This window comes from Fukomys damarensis, unplaced genomic scaffold (genome assembly GCF_012274545.1).
Source record: "Fukomys damarensis isolate Sample0158 unplaced genomic scaffold, DMR_v1.0_HiC HiC_scaffold_7, whole genome shotgun sequence".
NCBI classification, from domain to species: Eukaryota; Metazoa; Chordata; class Mammalia; order Rodentia; family Bathyergidae; genus Fukomys; species Fukomys damarensis.
The window spans coordinates 7,859,133-7,881,891 of NW_022900919.1; the positions used below are offsets into that span (position 1 = coordinate 7,859,133).

At 36.9% G+C, this 22,759-nt stretch overlaps 1 protein-coding gene across 4 annotated transcripts in view; it reads left to right on the forward strand.

The window, feature by feature from the left end:
- Cers3 (ceramide synthase 3) overlaps window positions 1-22,759 on the forward strand; it is a 111,670-nt gene that overhangs the window by 59,496 nt on the left and 29,415 nt on the right. For all 4 annotated transcript variants that reach the window (XM_010611084.3, XM_010611086.3, XM_010611087.3 and 1 more), the window contains 6 exons: window positions 3,506-3,563; window positions 4,064-4,114; window positions 7,237-7,329; window positions 9,196-9,324; window positions 12,802-12,908; window positions 20,600-20,753. In XM_010611084.3, coding sequence (XP_010609386.1) covers window positions 3,506-3,563; window positions 4,064-4,114; window positions 7,237-7,329; window positions 9,196-9,324; window positions 12,802-12,908; window positions 20,600-20,753 — 592 coding nt within the window. The remainder of the gene's footprint in view (window positions 1-3,505; window positions 3,564-4,063; window positions 4,115-7,236; window positions 7,330-9,195; window positions 9,325-12,801; window positions 12,909-20,599; window positions 20,754-22,759) is intronic.

Genomic DNA, 22,759 nt, shown 5'->3' on the forward strand with positions numbered 1-22,759 from the left:
TGGGACAATCATATATATATATATATATATATGTATGTATATGTTCACTCTGATTAAATTACATACATGAGACACAGTTCATATATATGAACCTTTGCAAGATTTGAGTAGGGGTAAAGGTTATTGAAGGTCAAATCACAAGATCTAAAACTCATGTACTCTGGCCTGGAGCTTCAGAGATTTTTCTGGGTCTTTGTTATTTTATTTTTGCTTCTCTTAGAAGAACGGAAGGAGGATTGGCCTTGGCAGTTGCCCAAATTTAGGTGGGTGGAGGGGGAATGTTCTAGCCCCAGGATGCAGGTTCACTGTTGCTCCATTCTGCTCTTCTGCTATGGACCCCATCTATGGCCCTACCACCTTCTCTCATCATTGGACCAAGTTTACTCTACCCATTTCCTTTGCAATCTTACGCTGCATTTGCAGGGTTCATTTGCCTAATGAATCAATTTCTGAATTTGTTTAACTCCTCTTCCCACATTTATGTTTATTTCACCCTTTCCTGAGGTAAAAAAGGAAGTTTTACTGTTGTAGAATTTAAGAGATTAGAGAGGCCAACAGGTCAAACAGGAGGATTTATTTAGGTGTGTGCTGGCTCTGGTGACCCATGACCAAAGGCTAAGCCCAGAACAAAGGAAGGGCTCTAGTTTTGCATATGCTGGGGGAGGGGGTTGGTCTACCTAACAGCATGAAACTTGGGGACAGAAGCACAACAAAGGCCGGCAGTCAAGCTGTGACAGTTTTGTGACAGCATATCTTGGTGGCTTTGGTTGGGTAAAAGCAGAATCTTATGAGAACAGGAGGTTGTGAAACCTTACTTATAGGGACAAAGTTACAACAAAGAACAACAGTCATAGGGAGGGGATCTAAGGAGGAATTGCTTAGGTTGGAGAAACTTGTTTTTCCATCTTTTTAAAAATCCTGGTCCATTGCTATCTTAGGTTCATTTGATGCAAGTGAAATAATGTTGACATAATCATTCCTGTTATTATCACTGAAATGCAGCAGTTCTCTGACTTTTTGGCCTCAGGAGTCTTTGTTCTCTTACAAACTCCTGAAAATCCCAAAGAACTTTAATTTATACCTGTTGATAGTTACTGTGTTAGATATGGAATCTGAGACATCTATAAAACACGAGACACTATATGAGCACTTTCCATTGTGCACTTTCTTCAGAGCAATGACCCAGTTATATGTCATATGACCTCTGCAGTTTGCTGCTGTATGCTTGTGAGAGAATGAGAGGGGAGAGAAAGTAATGTTTTTCTGCTATTATAAAAATCTTCTGACCTCAGGGATCCCTGAAACATACTTTCCAAACCACTGGTGTAGCATAATGAATGCTAAGTTGGACCAGTGTAGAAAAATATGAAACATGGGTTGTACTCTTGCATCCAGTTATGCTCTACAACCTTTTGTGAGTTATGTGAGCTCTCCATGTACCAGTTTTCTTTATTATTTATCTTATCTACTTTGTAAGAATCAGGAGACAGTCAGGATAATTTTAGTATCAACTTCATAATCTTATTAAAATGTTAACATCTCGATAAAAATGTGATAACACATGCTTGGCACACAGTCAAGATGTCAATAAATGTTTGAGAAACAAATCAGACTTCTGCTGCATTTATGACCTAGGTGACCTTATTTCCTACTGTTTGTGCTTCTTGTCTGGACAAGATAACCCAGGGAGCCAAGGAAATGCTTTCTGTAGCAAGCACAGATATGACAAGTGCAGACAGATCTGAACTTTTATTTTGTAAAACATCTGTGAGTATTTTTGTGGTTCAATGTGCTAATTATTGAATGTTTCTTTTTTTTTCTTTTCTTTTCTATCAATACAAGTCGTGAAAAAAATGTGGTCTACCTTAGAGGCAGTAATGATGTTAAGGGAACACTACTGGATACAGAACTTGAACTTTAGGTCTCACCTTTACTACTTCTTAGTTACAGGGGCTGGGAAAGTGGCCTCACTATTATGAGCCAAATTTTTCATCTGTAAAATGGATATATACCTATTTCCTACCTTTCCTACAGGTGTATTGAAGAAAACACTGAGATAGCAAACCTTTTGGAAATGAGTGCCTAAACTGCAACCTAGAACACACTTATTTATTGCAAAGTGCCAACACTGAAATTAAACCTGAATACTGAGATTTTAATTTAGAAAAAAAAACTCATGCATCAATATCTTTTGTCTTAAAAGGAAACAAATAACGTGCATGCCATAGAGCACCACCACTGCTGTAGGCCATTACACAAATGAAAGGAACAAATGTTATTTTCACATTATTATTTTTGCTTCAGCATTCATTAGCTAAAATAGCTATGATTTTTTAAATAACTTTATTTTGGAAAGTTGCAAACATGGATAAATGTAAAAAGACCATGTAATGCATTGACCTCTCACCAACTTTAACAGTGATCACCTCAAGGCTAATCCTGGGTCATCAGCAGTCCCACCCACTTCTCTCTCCCACCTCAGATTATTTTTAAAGCAAATATTAGACCTTATACAATTCAATTCCATTTCTAAGTATATGTATCTATAAAAGATAAAGACTCTTTAAAAACAAATTTGCGATGTCTAAAGTGTTTGATAAAAACAAATAATGTGTTCAAGATTCCTTGATTATCTTATAATTTTATTTCCAGTTTGTTTATTTAATCAACATCAAGTGAAACCCATATGTTGTAATTGGTTGATATGTCTGTGACGTCTCTTCATCTATAGGTCTTCCCCATACTTGAGAAAAAATTTTGTTTTTGCAAGTTCTGCTTTTAGAAGAAAAGAGTAAAGTTTGATCACACAGAAATCTTCCAGGTGTGAATTTAAGGAGAATAAAATAAGTTGTTGTATTTGTCAGATTTCTTTCTTTTTTCATTAAGTTTATCGGTACATTTAAAGCAAACAATAAATACAGTTACATTTATCATTGTTTCCTTATACCTTTACATGATGTATCTTGGTTCTTATTTTTTTCCCATAACCCTGCCCTCCCTTCACCCGCTTCATCCTTCCCTATTTATAAAGACTTTGTTTCCATTTTTTTCATTTTTTATTTTCCCTTATTTCCTTTCCCCTCCCCTTCCCACTTTTTATTATGTTGGTGATAATTCTGATATCAAATCACAATTTATGATATGTGTAGTAACTGGTCCAATATAGTAGTAGAGTAGTAGTAGTAGTAGTAGTAGTAGTAGTAGTAGTGATAGCACAATTTGTTTTTACTTACTTCATATACAACTATGACCAGTGCTTTTGAAAACTATTTTAAATTATTTTTACATGTGGAGGAAAGTTTTGTTATTCCCATTCTACAGATGAGGGAGTTAAATGACTTACCTAAGTGTCTAGACATCTAATAAATGGCAAAGCCGGGATGTAAACTTAGATTTACCTAACTTCAGAGTGTGTATTCTTCCAAATTTTGTCATGCCAAATCTTTCTCTCCTCAGATATCAATAACCTTTACAAAGGAATAAAGACTTTTCTTTCTTTTGGCAGCTGGCGATTTGCATTTTACTTAATGCTTTCTGTTGTTGGAATTGCATTTCTTTATGATGTAAGTTGTCTTTTTGATATCTTTGCAATTTGTCTTTAATTTTTAAAATTCTTGACTGTGAATTTCTTTAGGATATGTTCTTGATAGATAATCAGTTTTAGAGATTTCTCTCAGGATTCAAGGTTTTTTCAAATATTTTATTGCTATGGCTATCTTAAGATATGTTTACCTTTAAAAGTGCAATAATTGAATTGATTCAGAAATAATTTTGTTAGTAGATTTGCTGTTCAAAATAGTTTTCTCGAGGATTCAGTCCTATTTACTGACCCCAGATGCATAGTGAATTTCACAGGGGTGTTACATAGTATCATGAATAAATACCTACAAAAGGAGAAATATGTACAATAGAAGCAATAGAAATATGCACAAGTGAATCTTTCTATGCATCTTTGCACCCAATAAACAAGAGATTATTGTTTGAAGAAGAGTTTATATTTTCTGCTGAAATTAGCCTTTGACTTTGACAAATTTAACTTCTCTGTTGGTCCTTGTTTTTACAGAAGCCTTGGGCATCTGACCTCTGGGAGGTTTGGAATGGCTACCCCAGACAGGTAGGTCCCCTCTGATATAACTCCTTCCTTCCTTTAACATCGGCCCCCTAAAATTATCCCTTAGTGGGGTTTTAGTCCCCCTTCCTGCTCTCTGTCAACCACCATGCCATCTTCTGGCTCTTTCTCTTACTGGCTGTGTAATTCTTATTAACTCATCATTTGTCTCAGTCCTTTAATTTGTGTACAGTTAATGAAGTACATATTTGGAATTAAATCTACTGTATATCGCTTATTTTTTATTTGTACTCCCTGATGAATGATGAATTTTCTTTGTATTTCCCTCTAGCTTTTCTATGGGACAGTCAAAACTTTTTTAAAAATCGCTATTCCATTTTCCTTATACTGACTTTTTATTAATGCCTGATTTTATTTATTAGATATCCTAGAAATTACCATGTAATTACATCCATGACTAATTAGAGTACAATACAAATTAGTGTTTTTTCCTCCTTGTAGTCATGAGAGGCCATTAGAATACGCCATATGCCCTCCTCCTTCAAAATGTTTAAAGTTCTGTCAATCTTTGCTCTTCCTGCTTTTCATTCCAGTAACAGTCAGGTTTCTGCTTCCCTGCTTTTCATTCCTTCCTGCATTTCTGCGTTCCAGTCCACAGTTATTACTCTTCCAATTGAAGCAGTCTAAATTGTTTTTGTTTTGTTTTGTTTTTTGCTTTTTGAGACAGGGTCTCACTATGTAGTTGAGACTGACCTGGAACTCTCTATGTAGCCCAGGCTGGTTTTAAACTCACGGCGATCCTCCTTCCTCAGCCTCCCGAGGGCTGGGATTATAGGCGTGCGCCACCACACCCAGCTTTAATTGATATTTTTTATCAACAGGTCTGTCAGGATTTGTTTGGCTGAAAATGTTACCATATTGCCTTTATTTTTAAAAAATTAATAAAACAACTATTGAACTAAAAATTTGCAAACTTAAAAAATAAGATTTGATAGATTTTAGCACATTTGCAGAGTTGCAGAACTGCAACTACAGTCAAATTTAGGTCATTTTTGTTATCCCAAATCAAAACATTCTGCTGACTAGCTATCATCTCCCAATCCCTTCCTTGCCTTTACTTTTAAAAGAATGTTTTTAGCAAGGTGTAGAATTCTAGGTTAGTAGTTATTTTCTTCAGCACTTTAAAGATGCTATTCCATTGTCTTCTAAATCCCATCCATTTCTTTAAGAATTTAGCTGTCACTTTTATTTTTGCTTCTTTGAACATAATGTCTTTTTTCCTAATTTATGTTCATGTTTTAGCTTATTTTTCAGCAGTTTTATTATGAATACAAAGATTTAGTTTTCTTTGAATTTATCCTGTTCAGAATCCATGGTACATCTGGAAATTGTGGCTTGATATCTTTAGTTAGTTTCGGAAAATTTTTAGTTATTTCCATTGCCTCTGTTTCTTCCTCTCTCCACTCTTCTAGAATTCCAGTTATAGTGTGCTAATATGCTAAACTTATGCTAGGCATCATATGTCTCTTACGTGTTTAAAAATATTTTCCATCCTTTTGCCTCTCTGTGCTTCAGTCTGTTGGGAAACAATTCTCTTATCAGTCTCTTGCATTTATGCACAAGATAATGAGGAGAGATACTGCCTTTTGTTCTAGACTATCTTTTGAAGCTTGTTTTTATATCAGACTGTCTCAGATGATTTAAATGTCTCCCTCTGGAGAAAAAGGTAGGTGTGCTATAGCCAGTTCCCTAGTTCAGGGTTCCTTTCATGTAACACAATCCACAGCACAAATAGTTGTCATCTGATACCCTATGGGAATTGGGGATGGGAGAACTGGCCAAAATACAGATACTCCAGCTACTGTGAGCCATTTCTTGTCCGTTATCTTTGACCCAGGATTCTCCTGTCTTCTACTAGCATCCACAAAACTTGTGTTAGACTAACCTGTTAGCTTGCAAGTAGAGTAAAATTACAGGTATTTTATACTTTACTATGTCTTCCATTTCACTAGTGCTCTAGCAGAATCTAATCTGGTGTTAAACAATCTTCTTACTGTATTTTTCAGCTCTTAAATTTTCATTTAATTTGTTAATGGATTACTGTTCTCTACTGAAAATTTCCATCTTTTAGTCAGCTTTTGAAGTTTTTGGAAAGTCTGGGTATAATAAATCTTGATTATCTCTAAATCTGTTTACTTTATTGCTCCTATCTTCATCTGTGTTATAGATTTTGATTGAATGACTGATACTGTATATGAAAAATATAGATGGTCAGGATGATATTACCTTCCTTCTGAGGGAATTTATTTTCTTTTCTGTTGGACATATGATTGAGCTGATTTGCTGTGGACCACAGTCGTTGTGAGGGTAAATGTATTTCCAGCTTACTCATATCCTAGTGTTTTTCTTGAGCAGGTTTGAATAAAAGATTACAGTGTTTACTATGACTCCTTTTCCTTGGTTGGCTTGAGCATCAGTTTGCTTCCTAGCAATGTGAGATAACTAAAACATCTGCTTAGCTTCTGCTGTTTCTTAGTTTCTGGACTTAATACCACTCATAAATCGGCAAATGTAGAATTTGTGATATGCATAGTTATGGTTTTCTTTGGCTTTATTCTGCTTAGAGTCTGTAGTATCTGTTGAATAAAGGGCTCACTTGAAATAAAGAGTTTATTTTAATGCATTTTTTTCTTTGGGATCTTCTCGGGTTCTAGATACTTGGGTTGCTCTATGATTCTCTCAAACAGATACCCCCATCCTTTTATCTAAATATTAAGTTGTTTTCACTAAGATTAGTGTCATGCAGGCTTGTTTATCATGGAAGAAAGTAGAAACTCTATTGTTCCAACAAAATAGACTTTCTGTTGTTCTTAAGTACATATTTTTAAATTGTTTTTCTAATTTAACTCCACATGAGTTAAAATAAGGTAGCTGCTTAGCAGTTTTAATTTTTCAGACAAAACATTTGACTTGATTTTAGAATACTTGTCTACCATTTTAGAAACAAAACACCTTGAAATATTATCTCCAGTTCCTTTTTGGAAGTTGAAATATGAATCATTGTTATTTATGGAATTTTTTGGAATAGAAATAGTTGAGTTTTAGTGTGCTAAAGTAAGCTGTTATAAGGAGACATGTAAAGTAACAAATACTTTTCTTTTCCTCAGCCCTTGCTGCCGTCTCAGTACTGGTACTACATGTTAGAAATGAGTTTTTATTGGTCTCTTATATTTAGCCTTGGCTATGATGTCAAGAGGAAGGTAAGTTTATTTATAACCTTCTTTATCAATTTCTTCAAATATTTTTATCCCTCTGCCCAAAACTCTAATCTTTAAATTATATTTTTATCTGTATTTAATTTCATTTCATGGATCTTTTTGCTTTTGATAGTACATAGAATAGTGCAAATTATGCTTGTTCTTTGGTCCCTTGGTAAATATTTATAGAGAAACATGATAGAAATTTTGACTTTGAAGTTCTACCCCTGTTCGGTAAATAAAGAAATCTCCTTTTAGGTTGTCTATTTCTTTCATCTTAGGAGTTCAGTGTCTTTTAATGCATAGAAAAAAAGTGTTATTCATGGTCACTCTATAGCCACATCTTTTGGTTGTTGAAAAATCACTGTATTAAATACTTTTGATGTTTTTAAAGACTTTGAAAGCATTTTTTCCTTAATTTATCAAATATCCTTTCTAGGAATCCTGGCTTCAAGCATTTTGAGCTTTGCTTTGTTTGCAGGGAAACTGAGTCACAGGCATGCTAAACGCCTTCTCGGGTCAAAAATTCAGGCATTTCAGGAACTGGTTGGTAGCCTCTTTTCTTTTCCAACAACCAATGTTAGACCATGAATACAGTCACAAGATTTCCTCATATATGTTAGCAAAATAGGTCAAATGATGAATAACCTTGGCCTGTACCACATATGCTACATCCAAGGCAAAGTCAGGTTGGTAAAATGATATTGGCTTGATTAAATGATATTTGAGTTGAGTGGTGGATGTTTCTCATTACTAAAAGGCACATTATACCCAGGGGACATCTTCAAAGAAAACTTATAGAATCTAAGAACATACTATGAAAAAAATATGATAAAAATGATATCCATTTCCATATAACTAAATAATAGCTATAGATTAACTGTTATTAACTTTAGCTTAACTGTACGTTTTAATTTAATTGATTGAGTCCTTTTTTCCTCAAATAGACCTCATTTTGTTTATTCTTTTAATAGTTCATAGATGTTTGGGTCCTTTATTCCATTTGGCTATTATGAGTAATACTGTGAATATTCGTATACAGGTTTTTATGTGAACTTATGTTTTCATTTCATCTGTGGAATTGCTGGCCCATATGATAATTCTATGCTTAACTTCTGGAGAAAATACCAGACTGTTTAATAAAACAGCTGCATTATTTTACACTCCTACTAACAGTGTACAAGAGTTCCAGTTTCTCAATATCCTTGCCAACTCTTGTTATTATTCATCATTTTTCTTATAGCTTTTCCAGTGAGTGTGAAATGGTATTTCAGTGTGATTTTCGTTTACATTTTCCTGCTGTCTAATGAGGTTGAGCACCTTTTTGTGTGCTAATTGGTTATTTGTGTATCTTCTTTGCAGAGAATCTTTACGTTGTGCTACTCCATGATGGTAGTTTTCCTTAACTTTGATTTTCCAATGTGTTTAGTAAACTTTATTTTGCTTTTTCATATGCAGTAATTTACTTTAATGGTTAAGTAATTTTATTATACCATGTCTTTCTTTTTGGAACTAAGCAAGGAATAAATAGTACATGTAAATATGTATAAGAATATGCCTGTATGTATATTTGTTGTGTGCATGTGTGTGTGTGTATATATATACAGTGTGTCATTGGAAAGAACAACAGATGTTAGGAGTTAAATTACAATTTTTCAACGCAGTCTTAAAGTTAAGTGACTTAACTGATGAAGATAATACTTAGCTCCCTCACTAGGGTTATGTTTAAAATTAAAGTGAAAGAATTTTATAAATTTCAAAGCATGCAGGCATAAGTTATTGGTATTATTATTATTATTATTAATTCCTCCAGTGATTGGAAAATAACTGCATTTGTTTAATGGCCTCCATTTTTCTCTTGTTATATAGGATTATGTAGCTCATGTTGTTCACCACCTGGCTGCACTTAGTTTGATGAGCTTCTCTTGGTGTGCTAATTATATTCGCAGTGGGACCCTTGTGATGATTGTGCATGATACAGCTGACATTTGGCTGGAGGTAAATGTTTATCATTAAAAAAAATAACAATACCACATCCTAGGTTTCTGTACTTCTCAGAGAAGGAAATATCTGTGAGTAATTTAGCAGGGCCCTGTGTCCTGAAAGCACCCAAAGTTTGAGAATGTCTCAGGGATCCCATCTCCTTCAAGATGAGAGAAATAAAACCTCTCATTTTGTATTTTCCATTTTTCTTCATGGTGTTAGCAACAGGTCAGTTTGTAGTAGTCCTCTTAATGAAGGTGCATGCTGACTCTGGCTCAGGAAGTAAGGAAATATTTGAAGAGGGAATGAACGAACTATAATCTTTAAAAGGAAAACTTGGGTTTTTGACATTCTGGATTCTCAAAATTGAATGGTACTATCTCTTCATGTAAGCCTATTCCTCATTACCCATTGAGGAACACTGCCTACCTGATCTTTCTATAGTCCAATCCCTGGTTTTAAGAAGTTCGAGTTCATTTTTAAAATAACATTCATTTTCTAAAGAAGAAAGAGGACTTAGGGTGTTCTCTGACACATTAAGACTAGAGTCTTCCTAGTCCCATATCACACAAAATATGAGGAACAAAGCAACATTAAGACTGTTTTCTGTACCTGCTTCTGTGATACATTGATTCCTGTTGACCTTGAGGCTGTGATTGAATGGTTGTTCCTCTACTGCCAGGCCTCCTGCTGTATTTTAGAGCAACATTTCCCAGAATCACTTAGTTTTTTCATTTTAATATATTTGTTTATAATAAACCCAAGAAAAATGATGCTAACCAGTTTCATGTCTGGGGTTGCTTCTTGAAAGCTTAATAGTTGAGTATAGGTTGAAATGGAAGAAATTCATTTTAATAGAATCTTGTTCCTCTGTATCAAAACTCAGCAAACTTTTTGCTAAAGGGCCAGACAGTAAATCTAGTTTTGTGGGCTACCTGTGATCTTTTTAACATATTTTTCTTTGTTTCTTATTTTTCTCTGTTTTTTTGTTGTGGTGGTGGTTTTTTTTTTTTTGGTACTGGGGATTAAAAGGCCCTTGAGAGGCAAGTGGCAAAACCACTGAGCCAAATCCGCAGCCCTTTTTTTCTCTGTTTTTATGCCCCCTTTATAAATGTAGAAACCATTCTTAAGGGCCAACATACTTTAGCCATGGGGTGGATATAATTTGCCAAATCTTACTTGAGAAATAACCAGAAATTATTTGAAGTTATTTCAAAGCAACTGGCCACTGCTAAAATATTCTTTGTATACAGAATGTTGTTTTTACTTTGTCTGTAATCCTCATTAGATATGTAAATATTCTAAAGGTCAAGGTTTTCGTATGTGCTTCAGGGTAACAAATGCTTTAGCAAAAGAATGACTATGCCAGCTTTTCCATGTGTTGCTTTCTGAATACAGCCATCTCTGTTATAATTACCTCTTTCTCTGATCATATCTCCATACCCTGACTGAAAATTAAGACCACATTGGCCATGACTTTAGAATTTTATACTAGTCTGTTGCTTCTAAATGCTCTGGTTTGATTGCCTTTGGGGTGTGTCCAATGTGAAAATAGTTCCATTGGTTATTTAAGGGGAATTATACGTTCGAACTGGGAATAAATGGTAGGTTTTCCCCACCTACTCTCCTCTACCCTCTCAGGGGCATAACTAATTCCTAAGAGACTTGGGCAAATCGCTTACTGTTTTGTTTTCTATCTCCAGTTGTAATATGAGAAGTCTGTCTATTCCGAAGTTTAGCTCATTACTGTTTGAGTATATTCTGAGGTCCTTAGGTAAAAATCAGAAGAAAAATGATACATAACTTAGAGGACATTTCATGGATAAACTACAATAACAGCTTCATTTTGTTAATGATCATGAATCACTCTTGATTCAGAAATCATGATCAAACTTGAGGTTTGGTGCAAAGGGCCTGTTCTTTCCATCAATAGTTGGTGGTAGAGACGACATTCAATGATGATGGGGGCCTATTTTTTAAATATTCTCTCAAGGGTGCATGCTTCACAGCTTCCCTGAAGACTTGTTTTGGTTTTTGCCCTGTTGGTCAAATTCTGATTGAATCTAGACATGGTACCATTTTTGGCCCTGTTTAGATCTTCCTTGAAATGGAGCTTAATAATCTTTCATATTCTTCAAGACAGTTGGTAGCACATTTCTTAGCTCTTTTTTGTTTGTTTATTTTTTACAAATAAAGACATTCTCAGCACCTACAGTTCTTATTCATGACCTTTTGCCTTCTCTGTGCATCTTCCTGATCCTCTAAGTTACTCCATATCCGAGTTTGGATCCAGGACCCAATACTTTCATGTACCTTGGCTCATACTTATTATAGTAGAGGAGCTACCATCTGATATTTCACCATTACACTGTCTAAAATGTGCACTTTTTGCCCAAGAGTGCTATTTGCCCTCACAAGTGGGCTTACAGAGATTCCCATGCCTGTGCACATGTTAGCGTCCCAGGTGGCCTAGACATTGACTTTACAAATAGCTATCCACTCCCTTCCAGTCACTACAAGTGCTGATGTTTGCTCCTATACCCACTCCCACCTACGAAGTGTTCTAGTCATCTAAATCACCAGCTGAAGCTATTCTGTTGAGCCCTGTTCCACCCCACAGGCTGGTCATGTCTTCACCTCGTGGTAAGCATGGAAATTTAACATGAACCCTTTCTGGGATATACATATATTGCTTTTCTTGTATTAGATGGGTCTTGAGCCTCCTGATGATATCAGTTCTGAAACTTCCCAAGTTTAAGCCATGTTTCCTAGAGGGATGGTTTTCTCCAACACAACTCACTCTGTCCCCTCTAACTCCTGCCCATCATCACCCTCCAATCCCATCAGAAACTTCCCCTTCAGGCGGGCTGCACTGGGTAATGCAGTAGAGCATCCTTGACAATTAACCTCACAATACCACATTCAACTTCCTTTTCTCTAATTCTTTTTATGTAACACAGGTAATATGAGCCGTGTGGCCTAGCATAAAATAAATAGAAGAAAATCAAGTGCTTAAAGCTTTATTTCAACCAGGTCAGGGCCCCAAGACCCTGGCACCTCTTCCATGATGTGCCTCAAAATGTGATTGCAGCATTCCCAGCCCTGTGTACATTTACCTCCTATCCCAGCCTTTCTTCAATGCAGGCTTCTCACAGTTGAATGGAGATAATAAATGCCCAAATGAAATGCATGCTAAGATTGACTGTGCTAACTTCTAGTATTTTTGAAAAATTAGTCACATTTCAGTCACTTTAACATTGTATATCTTTTAAAGACATTGTATTATGGAAAATTTCAAACACAGGGCATGCTGGACTTCTCCAGCTTTAATAGTTACCAATATGGCCCATCTGTTCAATCCATGATGCCGTCCACACTCCTCACCTTCCCCTGATTGTTTTGAAGCAAATCTTGGATGTCTTATTTCATTTATTACTGATTAAAGTTTATACTACTATCACTTTATCTAAATGTAGTTTCCTTTGTTTTCAGTCTGCTAAGATGTTTTCATATGCTGGATGGAAGAAAACCTGTAACATCCTGTTTTTAATCTTCACTGTTGTATTTTTCATCACCCGCTTCATTATTTTTCCCTTCTGGTAAGTGTACAAGGTTCCATGCCCACCTTTGGTCAGTGATGTGCAGAGATAGCCTTGGCACGTTGTTATGGTCAGAGAGCATTGCCCTTCCTTTCCTTGCATTGATCTTCAGTTATTTGTGCCAAGTGTAGTTGGAAAAAAAGCATATGATGAGCTATTTTTATAATTTACATTTTTATAGATAATTAAAGCAACATCCTCTGGTGTGGAAGAGGCTTATTACAAAGGGAAATGGAAAATGTGTAACCCAGTGGGTGAGCAGCAACTTTTACTCTACATCTTGTTTCATAAATATGGATCTTTCTTTTAACAGCTTTTCCATCCAGTTACTCAGTGAAAAGCCATTGGCTAGTCACCTGGTCTCTAGAAGAAATGCATGTTCTGTGTTATGACAGTTATAGCCATTAGCTGAGTGCCAGACACTGGATTAAGTTCTTTTAAAATCTTGGCTCTAGTCTACATAATAAATTATAGATAGGTTCTATCACTCCCACTTCACAGATGGGGGAACTGATCTTATTTCACTCTCCATGGCCACTGATCTTAACAGTGATTTAAATATCGTTTTGACATTCATTGCTTCTTGATCAGTCTGTTAAGCTTACTCAGCTATGTGCTGGGGATAAATACTGTGTCTTCCATGGCAGTTCTTCCCTTGTGGGAAGTTCATCCCTTGTGCTGAGTGACAGAAAATAGATTAAACATGTAGGGACGCTTTGGTGTGGAAGAAAGAGCCTTTTACCAACAGTGGCCTAGGGCTGGCCTGGGAACTTCCGATTCTCTCAACAAGAGAATTGGTACTATTGAAGATCCTAGGGTCCCAGGAGAGAGATGGAGACTGACTCTAGGCCTCATTCCTAGGTAGATGGACAGTGCCTTTGGTTAGCATTGCAGAGGTGTGGCCAGAGAGGCCAGTAGGAGCTGTCCTCCACTTGGAAGCCAGCTGCTTTGCCTAAACCAAGATAAAGAATCTTGTTTAGGCATTTTCTGAAGAAGAGAAGCCCAGCGCAGTGGTTAATGGATGTGACTCAAGCCTAGTTGCAAGTCCTGGCTCCACCTTAACCACCTGTGTGTGATTTTGGACAGGCTAGTTAAAGCATTGTTCTGTGCCTCCATTTTCTCATCTGTTAGTTGGAAGTAAACCTTGACATATGAAAGTTTTAGAAAATTAAAGACTCAATGAATTCTACCTGTTATTAAAATTATTAGTATCTCAGAATTTAGAGTTTAATCTAGATGCAGGTCCAAGGTACATACCTTATACATTCCGTGGTTAGTAAATCACATTACTGTCATTTTTTTTCTTTGAGCAGATATATTTATAAAATTTTACTATTACTATTGTATGCTAGCAATTGTTATTCTTATTGTCATTATTATTATTCTAGGAATGGAACCCAAGGACTCATGCATGTTAGGCAAATGCTCTACTACTAAGCCATTCCCACAACCCTTGATAGCAGTTATCTGTAAGACAACTATTGACTTGTAGATAGCAGTTGGATCTAGCTCTTTAGTGTGACTTTCATGACACTGTAAGTGCAGCATCTACCCAGCAGTGCCTCTTATCATGTACCAAGGGCACCACATACTTCAGTTCTCTGTTGCTACAGAGCAAACCATCTGTCGACTTGGTGGCTTAAGGGAGTGGTTGGTGGGCAAATTTTCCATTCATGGCCAGAGAATAAATGTTTTAGGCTTTGAGAGCCACATATGATATTTGCTGTGTATTTTTCTTCATTTTATTTTTCTTTATAACAGTTTAAAATGTACTGAGCCATAATTAGCCCCACAGCTATCCAAAAACATGTTGCAGGCCAGATTTTATCCATAAGCCATAGTTCACAGACCTCTGTTAAAACATCATTTGTCAATTACTATTACTTCTCATGGTTCTCAGAAGTGATTGGTCCCACCTAGATGGGTTTCACTTAGGGTCTCTAGCACGATTACAATCAGGTGGTAGCTGGCAGTCAGATAGTGGCTAGTCACTTGGTTAAATAATATATGTAAAACCAGATGTACTGATTTTTGTCTGGGACTTGAACTGAGACTATCAGCTGGAATACCTACAGATAGCCTCTCCATGTGGCCTTGGCCTTCTCAGAACATTTCAAGTGTGGCAGTTGCATTTCAAGTGTGAGCCTCCTGGAAGAGAGCGAGGCAGACACTGCATCTCCTTCTCTAACCCAGCCTCAGAAGACACATCATGTCACTTCACACCTCATGTTCTTCATTGGAATTAGATTCTGAAGGCCCTGGCCATTTTCAAAGGAAAGAAAAATTAAACTCTCTGTCTTGGTAGGAACGGTTTCAAAGAATTGGCGGATTATTTTTAAAGCACACACCATGGGTTGTCTTTGGATTTAGCAATGGAGAACATTCACCTCTGTCTTTCCTGTGATATCTCAAACAAGCAGTTCATTCTCCTGCCAGCATTTCTGAATTTCAAGAAAAATTAGTTACATGCATTTGACATTTTCTTGATATTGACATTGAGTTCACCAGGCCACTGTATAGGGCAGCAGGGATCATTGCCATCTTTAGGGAGATGGATTTCAGGAAAAAAAATATTAAAAGACTTGACTGTTGCTAGAGATAAAAATACTTCTGTACCAATATCAACAGATTCTAATTGTTTAGAAGGTTGAGCAAAACCTCACTAAGGCACAGAAGTTTGGAGATCAGTTTTCAAAGGTCTTTGAAAAAAGAATCACTAGTTTGCTAAGGTGCATCTGTCAGAAAGAGCGCTTCCTTCAATTGCAGTGTACTTTTCTGGCTTAGCATCAGTTTGAATGTATTATGCTATCCTCTTGGTGGTGCCAGAAAGGAAGATTTAGTTTTTTGTTATCAGCCTGGTTCCAACCATCTGTCCAAAACCTGTAACCCTGTAGATTAATTTATCAAGGATAGTTTATTTAGTCCGAATTTGTTGGGAAATTATCATGGAGCAAGCACTGTGTATCTGTCCATCTTCACAGACACAACTGGAAGTCTGCACAGAAGTAACTGTAAACTATTCAGGATTCCGACAGTTTAGAGATGCTGTGGCACACCATTTGCAATCTAGTTGCTTTTTTCTTCTTCCCCATTGCTTTTGTTGTACATTTGTGTGGAGATACGGTGTAAGAGAAAGCTAACTGGGATTGTGCACAGTTGAGATTTGTCTAGAGGCCACAGGGAAAAGAACTGGAGCTTTCATATTATACTCATCTTTCCTTTTCTTAGATTTGTCTTCATTTCCCTCATCCTCCAGAGTATTTGTGTTCCTCTGTGTTTCCCTTCTGTATTTCTGCAATTGCATTCCCCAATTTCCTTTCTTCCTGCTGTATCTGACCATCCTATTTAGGTAATTCTTACTGTCAGAACAAGTTAATTAACATTAGTTTTTCTGAACATTGTTTCATTAGCATTAGGTAGAAATTCAAATTGGCATTGGTCAAATTGCTTTAATTGCCTAGTAATCCAATTTATTTGTATTTTTATTCAAAACCATTTAAATCACAGGTTTGTATTTTTCACATTGTACTCCCAACTATTGTTTTTAAGTAATAACATATATTTTTAAATTATACAAATTGCACAAGAGGATCATTAGGGTACAAAGTTCTTTCTAAGGCCAGGTAAATGATTTCTTTGACTCCTAACAGTGTCTTCCATAAGTAACAAGAACTGACTTGTCAATTGGAAGGGAAGGAGCACTCTGTTTTGCTGGTTTTTCAACATACAGCTGAATATCCATCACGGCCAAAGTGTCCAGGTGGAAATGTACCTCACTGCTTCCTTGCTTGAATTCACTATAGCTAGATGTGGCAAAAGAGTACAAGGAATAGGAGGCAGAGTTCTTACTATCCAGGAGTGCATACCGGCCATAGAAGAAATCTTCGTATCCATCCTTTATTCATATATTTGAAGACTGTTAATATTGACCTGTGTTTCTCAGATGTGCCAAAGAAAAAACTGAAACATTTTCGCCTGTAAATAATACTCAGATACATAGCTTCTTTACTTCCTAGTGTACTTAATGTTTGTAGTCATCTTTTCCCTCCAATACTGGTCACTGGATTTCATATCTCAGTTTCTGGTCATCCAGCTATTATTAATATAAGAAAATGGATACCCTGAGAAACCCGCAGGTGAAAGGGAATTTTATGGTCAGTGGGACCATCTTGGAATGGCTGGTAGAAAAGAGAAAGTTTTAAAGAATATTTTAAAGTCAAAGCTAAAAGCAATACAGCAAGGTTCCTAGCTGACCTTCCTAGGGGAGATGAGAATAAGATGAGTGTTTTCTTTCCTCAGAAGGCCCAAGGTGTGGGGCCCTGCATGATAAGCAGGGGCTGAGCATGACTCTGATGGCAGCACTGTCAGCCTAGTGTCTTTGTTGCTGCCAGCAGAGCAACAGGGGAGGAGGGCTGCAGTTCCAGGAGGGCTCTGTTGGCGCTAGAGCCACTCCCTTGAGCCACAACTGCAGATGTAAATCTCGGAGCTGGATTTTCCACTTACACACATGATGAAGGAAACAGTAAACTATTCACACGTTCTCACTGTCCCAAGTGGTAGGAAGCCTCCAGAGGAGCTCTTTCACCTGGCTCATGCCCCTGCGCTTGGTAGCTTTTGTGTGCTATTAATACACTCACACAGGACAGCTTCAGTGATCGCTTTTCAAACCACCAGAGTCTTAGGATAAGGAACTTATTCATAATTTAGTCTAACCTCTTCATTTGTTTAGAAATAATTTTAAGCTTTCAGGAAAATTTCAAGTATATAACAGAATTCCTGCATAGCCTTTAGTTTTTGACATTTTGTCACATTTATTTTGTCATTCTCTTCACACACACACACACACACACACACACACAATTTATTTGAAAGTTATAAACATCAGCTAAATAGTTTCTTGTGCTCCAAATACTTGAGTGTGTATTTCCTGAGAATAAAAACATTCTCTTATGCGATCACAGGAAATGTAGCAATCTACCTTGTGTTCCAGTTTTGCCACTCAATCCAATAATGTCTTTTATTGCTTTTTCCCCTTGCCACTTAGATGTTGGCCCAAATTCTGAATCATATGTAGTTGACACTTATGGGAAACAGTTTCTTATTCCTTCTTTGTCTTTCATTCATTGACATTGTTGAAGTGTTTAGACTCCATGTTTATTTTTCAGATGAGAAGTTGTGCTATTTTTTAGTTATGGAAGAACCAGAACTAGAAACAGAACATTTGAAACACAGAACAAATATCATCCCAATTAAGTTACTAAACTAGATAGTAAAACTGACATCATTTACCCTTGCTATTTATTAAATTGCCTTCAACAACATGTAATATTGAAATCTGAGACATCTCTAAGGTAGTTTCTCAGTGGTAGAACCAGTATTTGTTATCTTAAAAGGACTTAATACACCTACAATTGTTAAGAACAAAAGAAACCCTTTAACTTTAATATTTTATTAGAAAAATACACTTTTGATGGTTGCCTTATGTACCCCAACAGAACCAGCTATTATTTATAGAAACACCATGACTTGTTCAAACCATGCAAACTCATGTGACTGAAAGAGTTAAGATAGGTAGGAAAGAAAATCATAAACAGAAAAAGCTGCACTTTACAGTCCAAGTACACAATAGTAGTTTATCAATTTGGAAAGAGTAAATCCAGACATGAGACAAATGGTTCTAGAAATTTAGGAGGCTGGCAGTCTTTTGACATTCTCTATGAAACGGAAAATTCTATTAGTCTCTGTAAGGTAGTGACCGATGATAAAGTGTGCAGGTGTTGGATGTTAACACACGCTCGTGTGCATGCACACATTAGGGAGAAAGCTGGAAAGGACGGATGCATTTATTTTTTTCTTTATTTCTTTTTGAAGCAGAGGAGAAGAAGAAATGTAGATGGTGAGATTGGGCTATCCTTTAGTGGTGTCCTGAAAATGTAATTGTGCTGTCGGAACCTGCCATTGCCAGTGGCACCATGTCCTCCATCCTCCCACAGAATACTCCTCTACTCCTCTGGGCAATCCCTACTCCTCTCTCCTCTGGAGCTTACCCTCCCTCTGTGAAGTTGGCTGCCTCCTCCCCACCAAGCAGAAAGTCCAGCCAGTTCTGCAGCACTACCCTAAGGTTGCTTATTAGTCCTCATGCAGTTAAGAGTGGGGAGGTTAGGAGTAGTAGTCATAGTGGTAGTACAAAGGGTAGTTTTAATTAAATTCCAGTTTTTGAGTTCTTACTATATGTTAAGCTCTTACCATTTGTCAACTCATTCAGTCCTCATAATGATCCATTGAGGTGAGAAGTGTTGGTCTCATTTAGAGACAAACTGAAACCTAGAGAGACGATGGGACTTGCTGAAGATGCAAGAACTCTAATGTACACTCCAAGCTCCAGAGCCCATGCCCCCACTCCCTTCTCTGTGCCCTCTGTCATAGGCATTTGCACTTTAAGGCACACTCTTCAATTTTGAGAGCTCTATGGTTTATAAAGCTGGCTGTTTGTCTCCCTGGAGCCTCCCAGTCAGAGGGGCGGGGTTAGTTTTAGCTGGTGACCAAGTCTCAGAATGTACACAGGTTTGAGACAAGAAGTTAGTGGCATCAGTCCTTGAGCATTGTTTGTACAATCCTGTGTCAAGTAGATCTTTGCCCTGTCCAAACCAGTGGTTTCCCATTGTTCTTAAACTGAAGGCTGTGCCCCTAGCTGTGCCCTGCAGGCCTTACCTAACATGGCTCCATTCACCTGTGCCACCTCCTCTTACACTATCCTTCCCTGCCTCTCTTCTACCTTAAAACTCCCTAAGCATTTTACAAACTTTACAGCTGTCAAACAGAAAGGCCTGCAAGAAAGCTTCTTTAGCTGTTTGGATTTTCTATAATGCCACACACTAGAGGGCATCTGTAGATGGAGTTCCTCAGCTGGAACTCTACTGTCTGCCTTCCCTTCAACTAGAAGGAGCAGAGAAATAAATCTTAATTCAGTCAGAACCTTGTCCCTTTCTCTCTGCATGGATCACAGTGAGCAGTTATATGTTTACTAATTCATATCTCTAGTAAATAAAGATTTTTGAGTAGGTTCCTTTGTCAGTTTTCATATTGACAGATTCCCAATAGGAGACCTAGTAAGGCTCTAGGCCAGGTAAGGGAATTACACCATAGGTGGTGGCCTTTGGAAATCTGCCTGCCAGTGAGAAGCTAATTTATGTAAGCAGCTGTTGCTGCAAGGGAGGCTGAAATCAGCTTGAATGCTAAAGAAGTTGTTGGGGGTTGTGGGGAAAACTAGAGAAAAGTTACAGGTTCCGGGGTGAATACATAAATGAGACTGTGGAATAAGGCAGTAATAACCCATGTTAACATCCATTGCTTCACTTGTTCCTTATCCCTGCTCTTCCCCAGGAGTTAGGTAGGGTAGTGAATATGCTGTGTTTGAAAAGATAAAAATGAGGTACAGAACACCCTAGTGTAAGCAGTAGGCAATAAAATTGTCATTTGCTTTCATTTTCCTCCCAGGAGACAGATTGTACCATTCTGTGGCTTGCTAATCATGATATAAGAGGTAATATCATATCTGTTTCTATTGAGAATTTCCTGGACATCACAGAAATGAAACAAATGTATGTGTGGGGAGAAAAAAATATTTGTTTTCTTGTAGAACATTCACAAATGCTTTAGCCATAATAAAATTCCTTCATCTGGTTTTTCAGGATTTTACATTGTACGCTGATAATGCCTCTGTACTACCTCGAGCCTTTCTTCTCATACATCTTCCTCAACCTACAGCTGCTGCTTCTGCAGGCCCTGCATGTTTACTGGGGTTACTTAATCCTGAAGATGATTAAAAAATATATATTCCAGAAGGTAAGAGATATTCAAATATTATTGTTCCTAGCAAGTAAACTTCATTGCCATATTAATGGTCAGGGCCAGACAATGGAACACTCAGGTTAATTCTTAGTTTAAAGTATTTTCCCCTTTGGTTTGGTCTTTTTATTTTTAATATTACTGGGAGCAAACTGCATGCTTCTTATTTTCCAGGCAAGCACTCTACCATTGAGTTATTATTTGATTTATTATTAAATATTTTGTCTACAATGTAGATTTTTAATACATAAGTCTATAAGTACATTTAGAAAATTGCTTTTAGGGATTAAAGGTATATATAGTTCAGTGGCAGAGTACTGGCCTAGCATGTTGTTGGGTCAGTCCCCAGCACTGGAAAAACAAAAAGAAGATGGAAGAGGAGAAATGACCTTTATTCAAATATTCTTTTGCGGGGGGTAAAATTTTTAATTCCCTCACTGTTAATTACTTTTAAAAGAATCCCCTAATAAGTCAAAATGTTCTCTAGTTTGGGGCTAGATGTATGGTAATAGTTGAGTAACAGTTTTAGAACCTTACTTTTACCTTTGTTGAGCATCCATTTTACAAGTAGTGCTCTATTCTTGAGATGGTTTCTACCCTCTGAAATATTTTCCATCATTTGGTTATACTTTGTTTGTTTCTGAAAACTTCTTTTCCTAAATACAGCCATGCATTATCACTTAGCAACATGACACACTGGAAAGATGCCTTGTTAGGTGATTTGGTTATTGTGTGACCATTATAGAGTAATAGATAGATAGATAGATACACACACACACACACACACACACACACAAAACCTCAAGGCCCTGGAAACAATAGTGTGTGTATGTGTGTGTGTGTGTGTGTGTGTGTGTATAACTATATTGAGGTTAGATCAAGCACAAGACAAAATGATATAGGTTTAAGAGATCCGTTAAACATGGATGTGCTGCTGCTGCTTAGGAACACAGCATACTCTTGTACAGTACACTTTTTAATGCATAGAATGAATACACCCTTACTGGGCAAGGTGGCACATACCTGTAAATACATCCTAAAATAAGAGGTATACTATGATAAATACACAAACCAATACCTTAGTCACTTATTATTAAGGGTTACATGCTGCCCCTAATAGTCTGTGCTATACTTTTCTACAGCTGGTAATGCAGTAAGTTTTCTTACACTAGCATCATCACAAACGCATGACTAGTGTATTGTTCTACAAAATTAGGATAACTGCAGCCTTTGTAGGTGATGAGAATTTTTCAGCTCCATTACAATCTTACAGAACCTCCATCATATATACAGTGCATCATTGACTGAAAAGTGGTTATGTAGCCCTTGGCTGTAAAAGCAAATCAGTGCCTTTTGGATAGTACAAGGCTTTGTGTTTGTTTTGTTTTGAACCCAGTTCTGGACTTTAATTCCAGAATAGGACTTTAATTCCAGAAGGACTGTAGAAATGAATGACACGATTGCTGATTTTATTGAAATAGTCCATTTAGTGGGAAATATTCACCTACCAACAACTCACTATAATGTACAGAATATCGAGTGCTAAACAGAGGCCCTAAGGACTTGCTGTGAAAAAAGAAATAAAAGAGAAATTCATTGACTTAAGGGGCCAAGGCAAGCTACACTGAGTAATGGAGTTTGAGTTGTACCTTAAAGCAAGGGGAAAAAAGTCAAATCACATTTTTGTTTGTTGGAAGTCATGGAAGAAAGTTTCAGGTGAGCATCTTACAAATTGGAAGCTGCACCTGGTCCACTCTGGAGTGTTACCATTCATGTATAACACAGACTGTATATATATATAATCACACTGAGGAGCTTACATGAAATGAGTAGCTGGTAATTAGTTGGGTAAGTCTGTTTTTTAAATCAAATCTCTCAGTTGAGTTTTCTACTTCACTAATTGTGTCTCTGAAGATCCCTGAAGAGTTGACAAATGAAATGGATATTGTAATAATTGACTCCTGGGTGTTTTGCCTTTTTTTTTTTTTTTTTTTTTTTTTTTT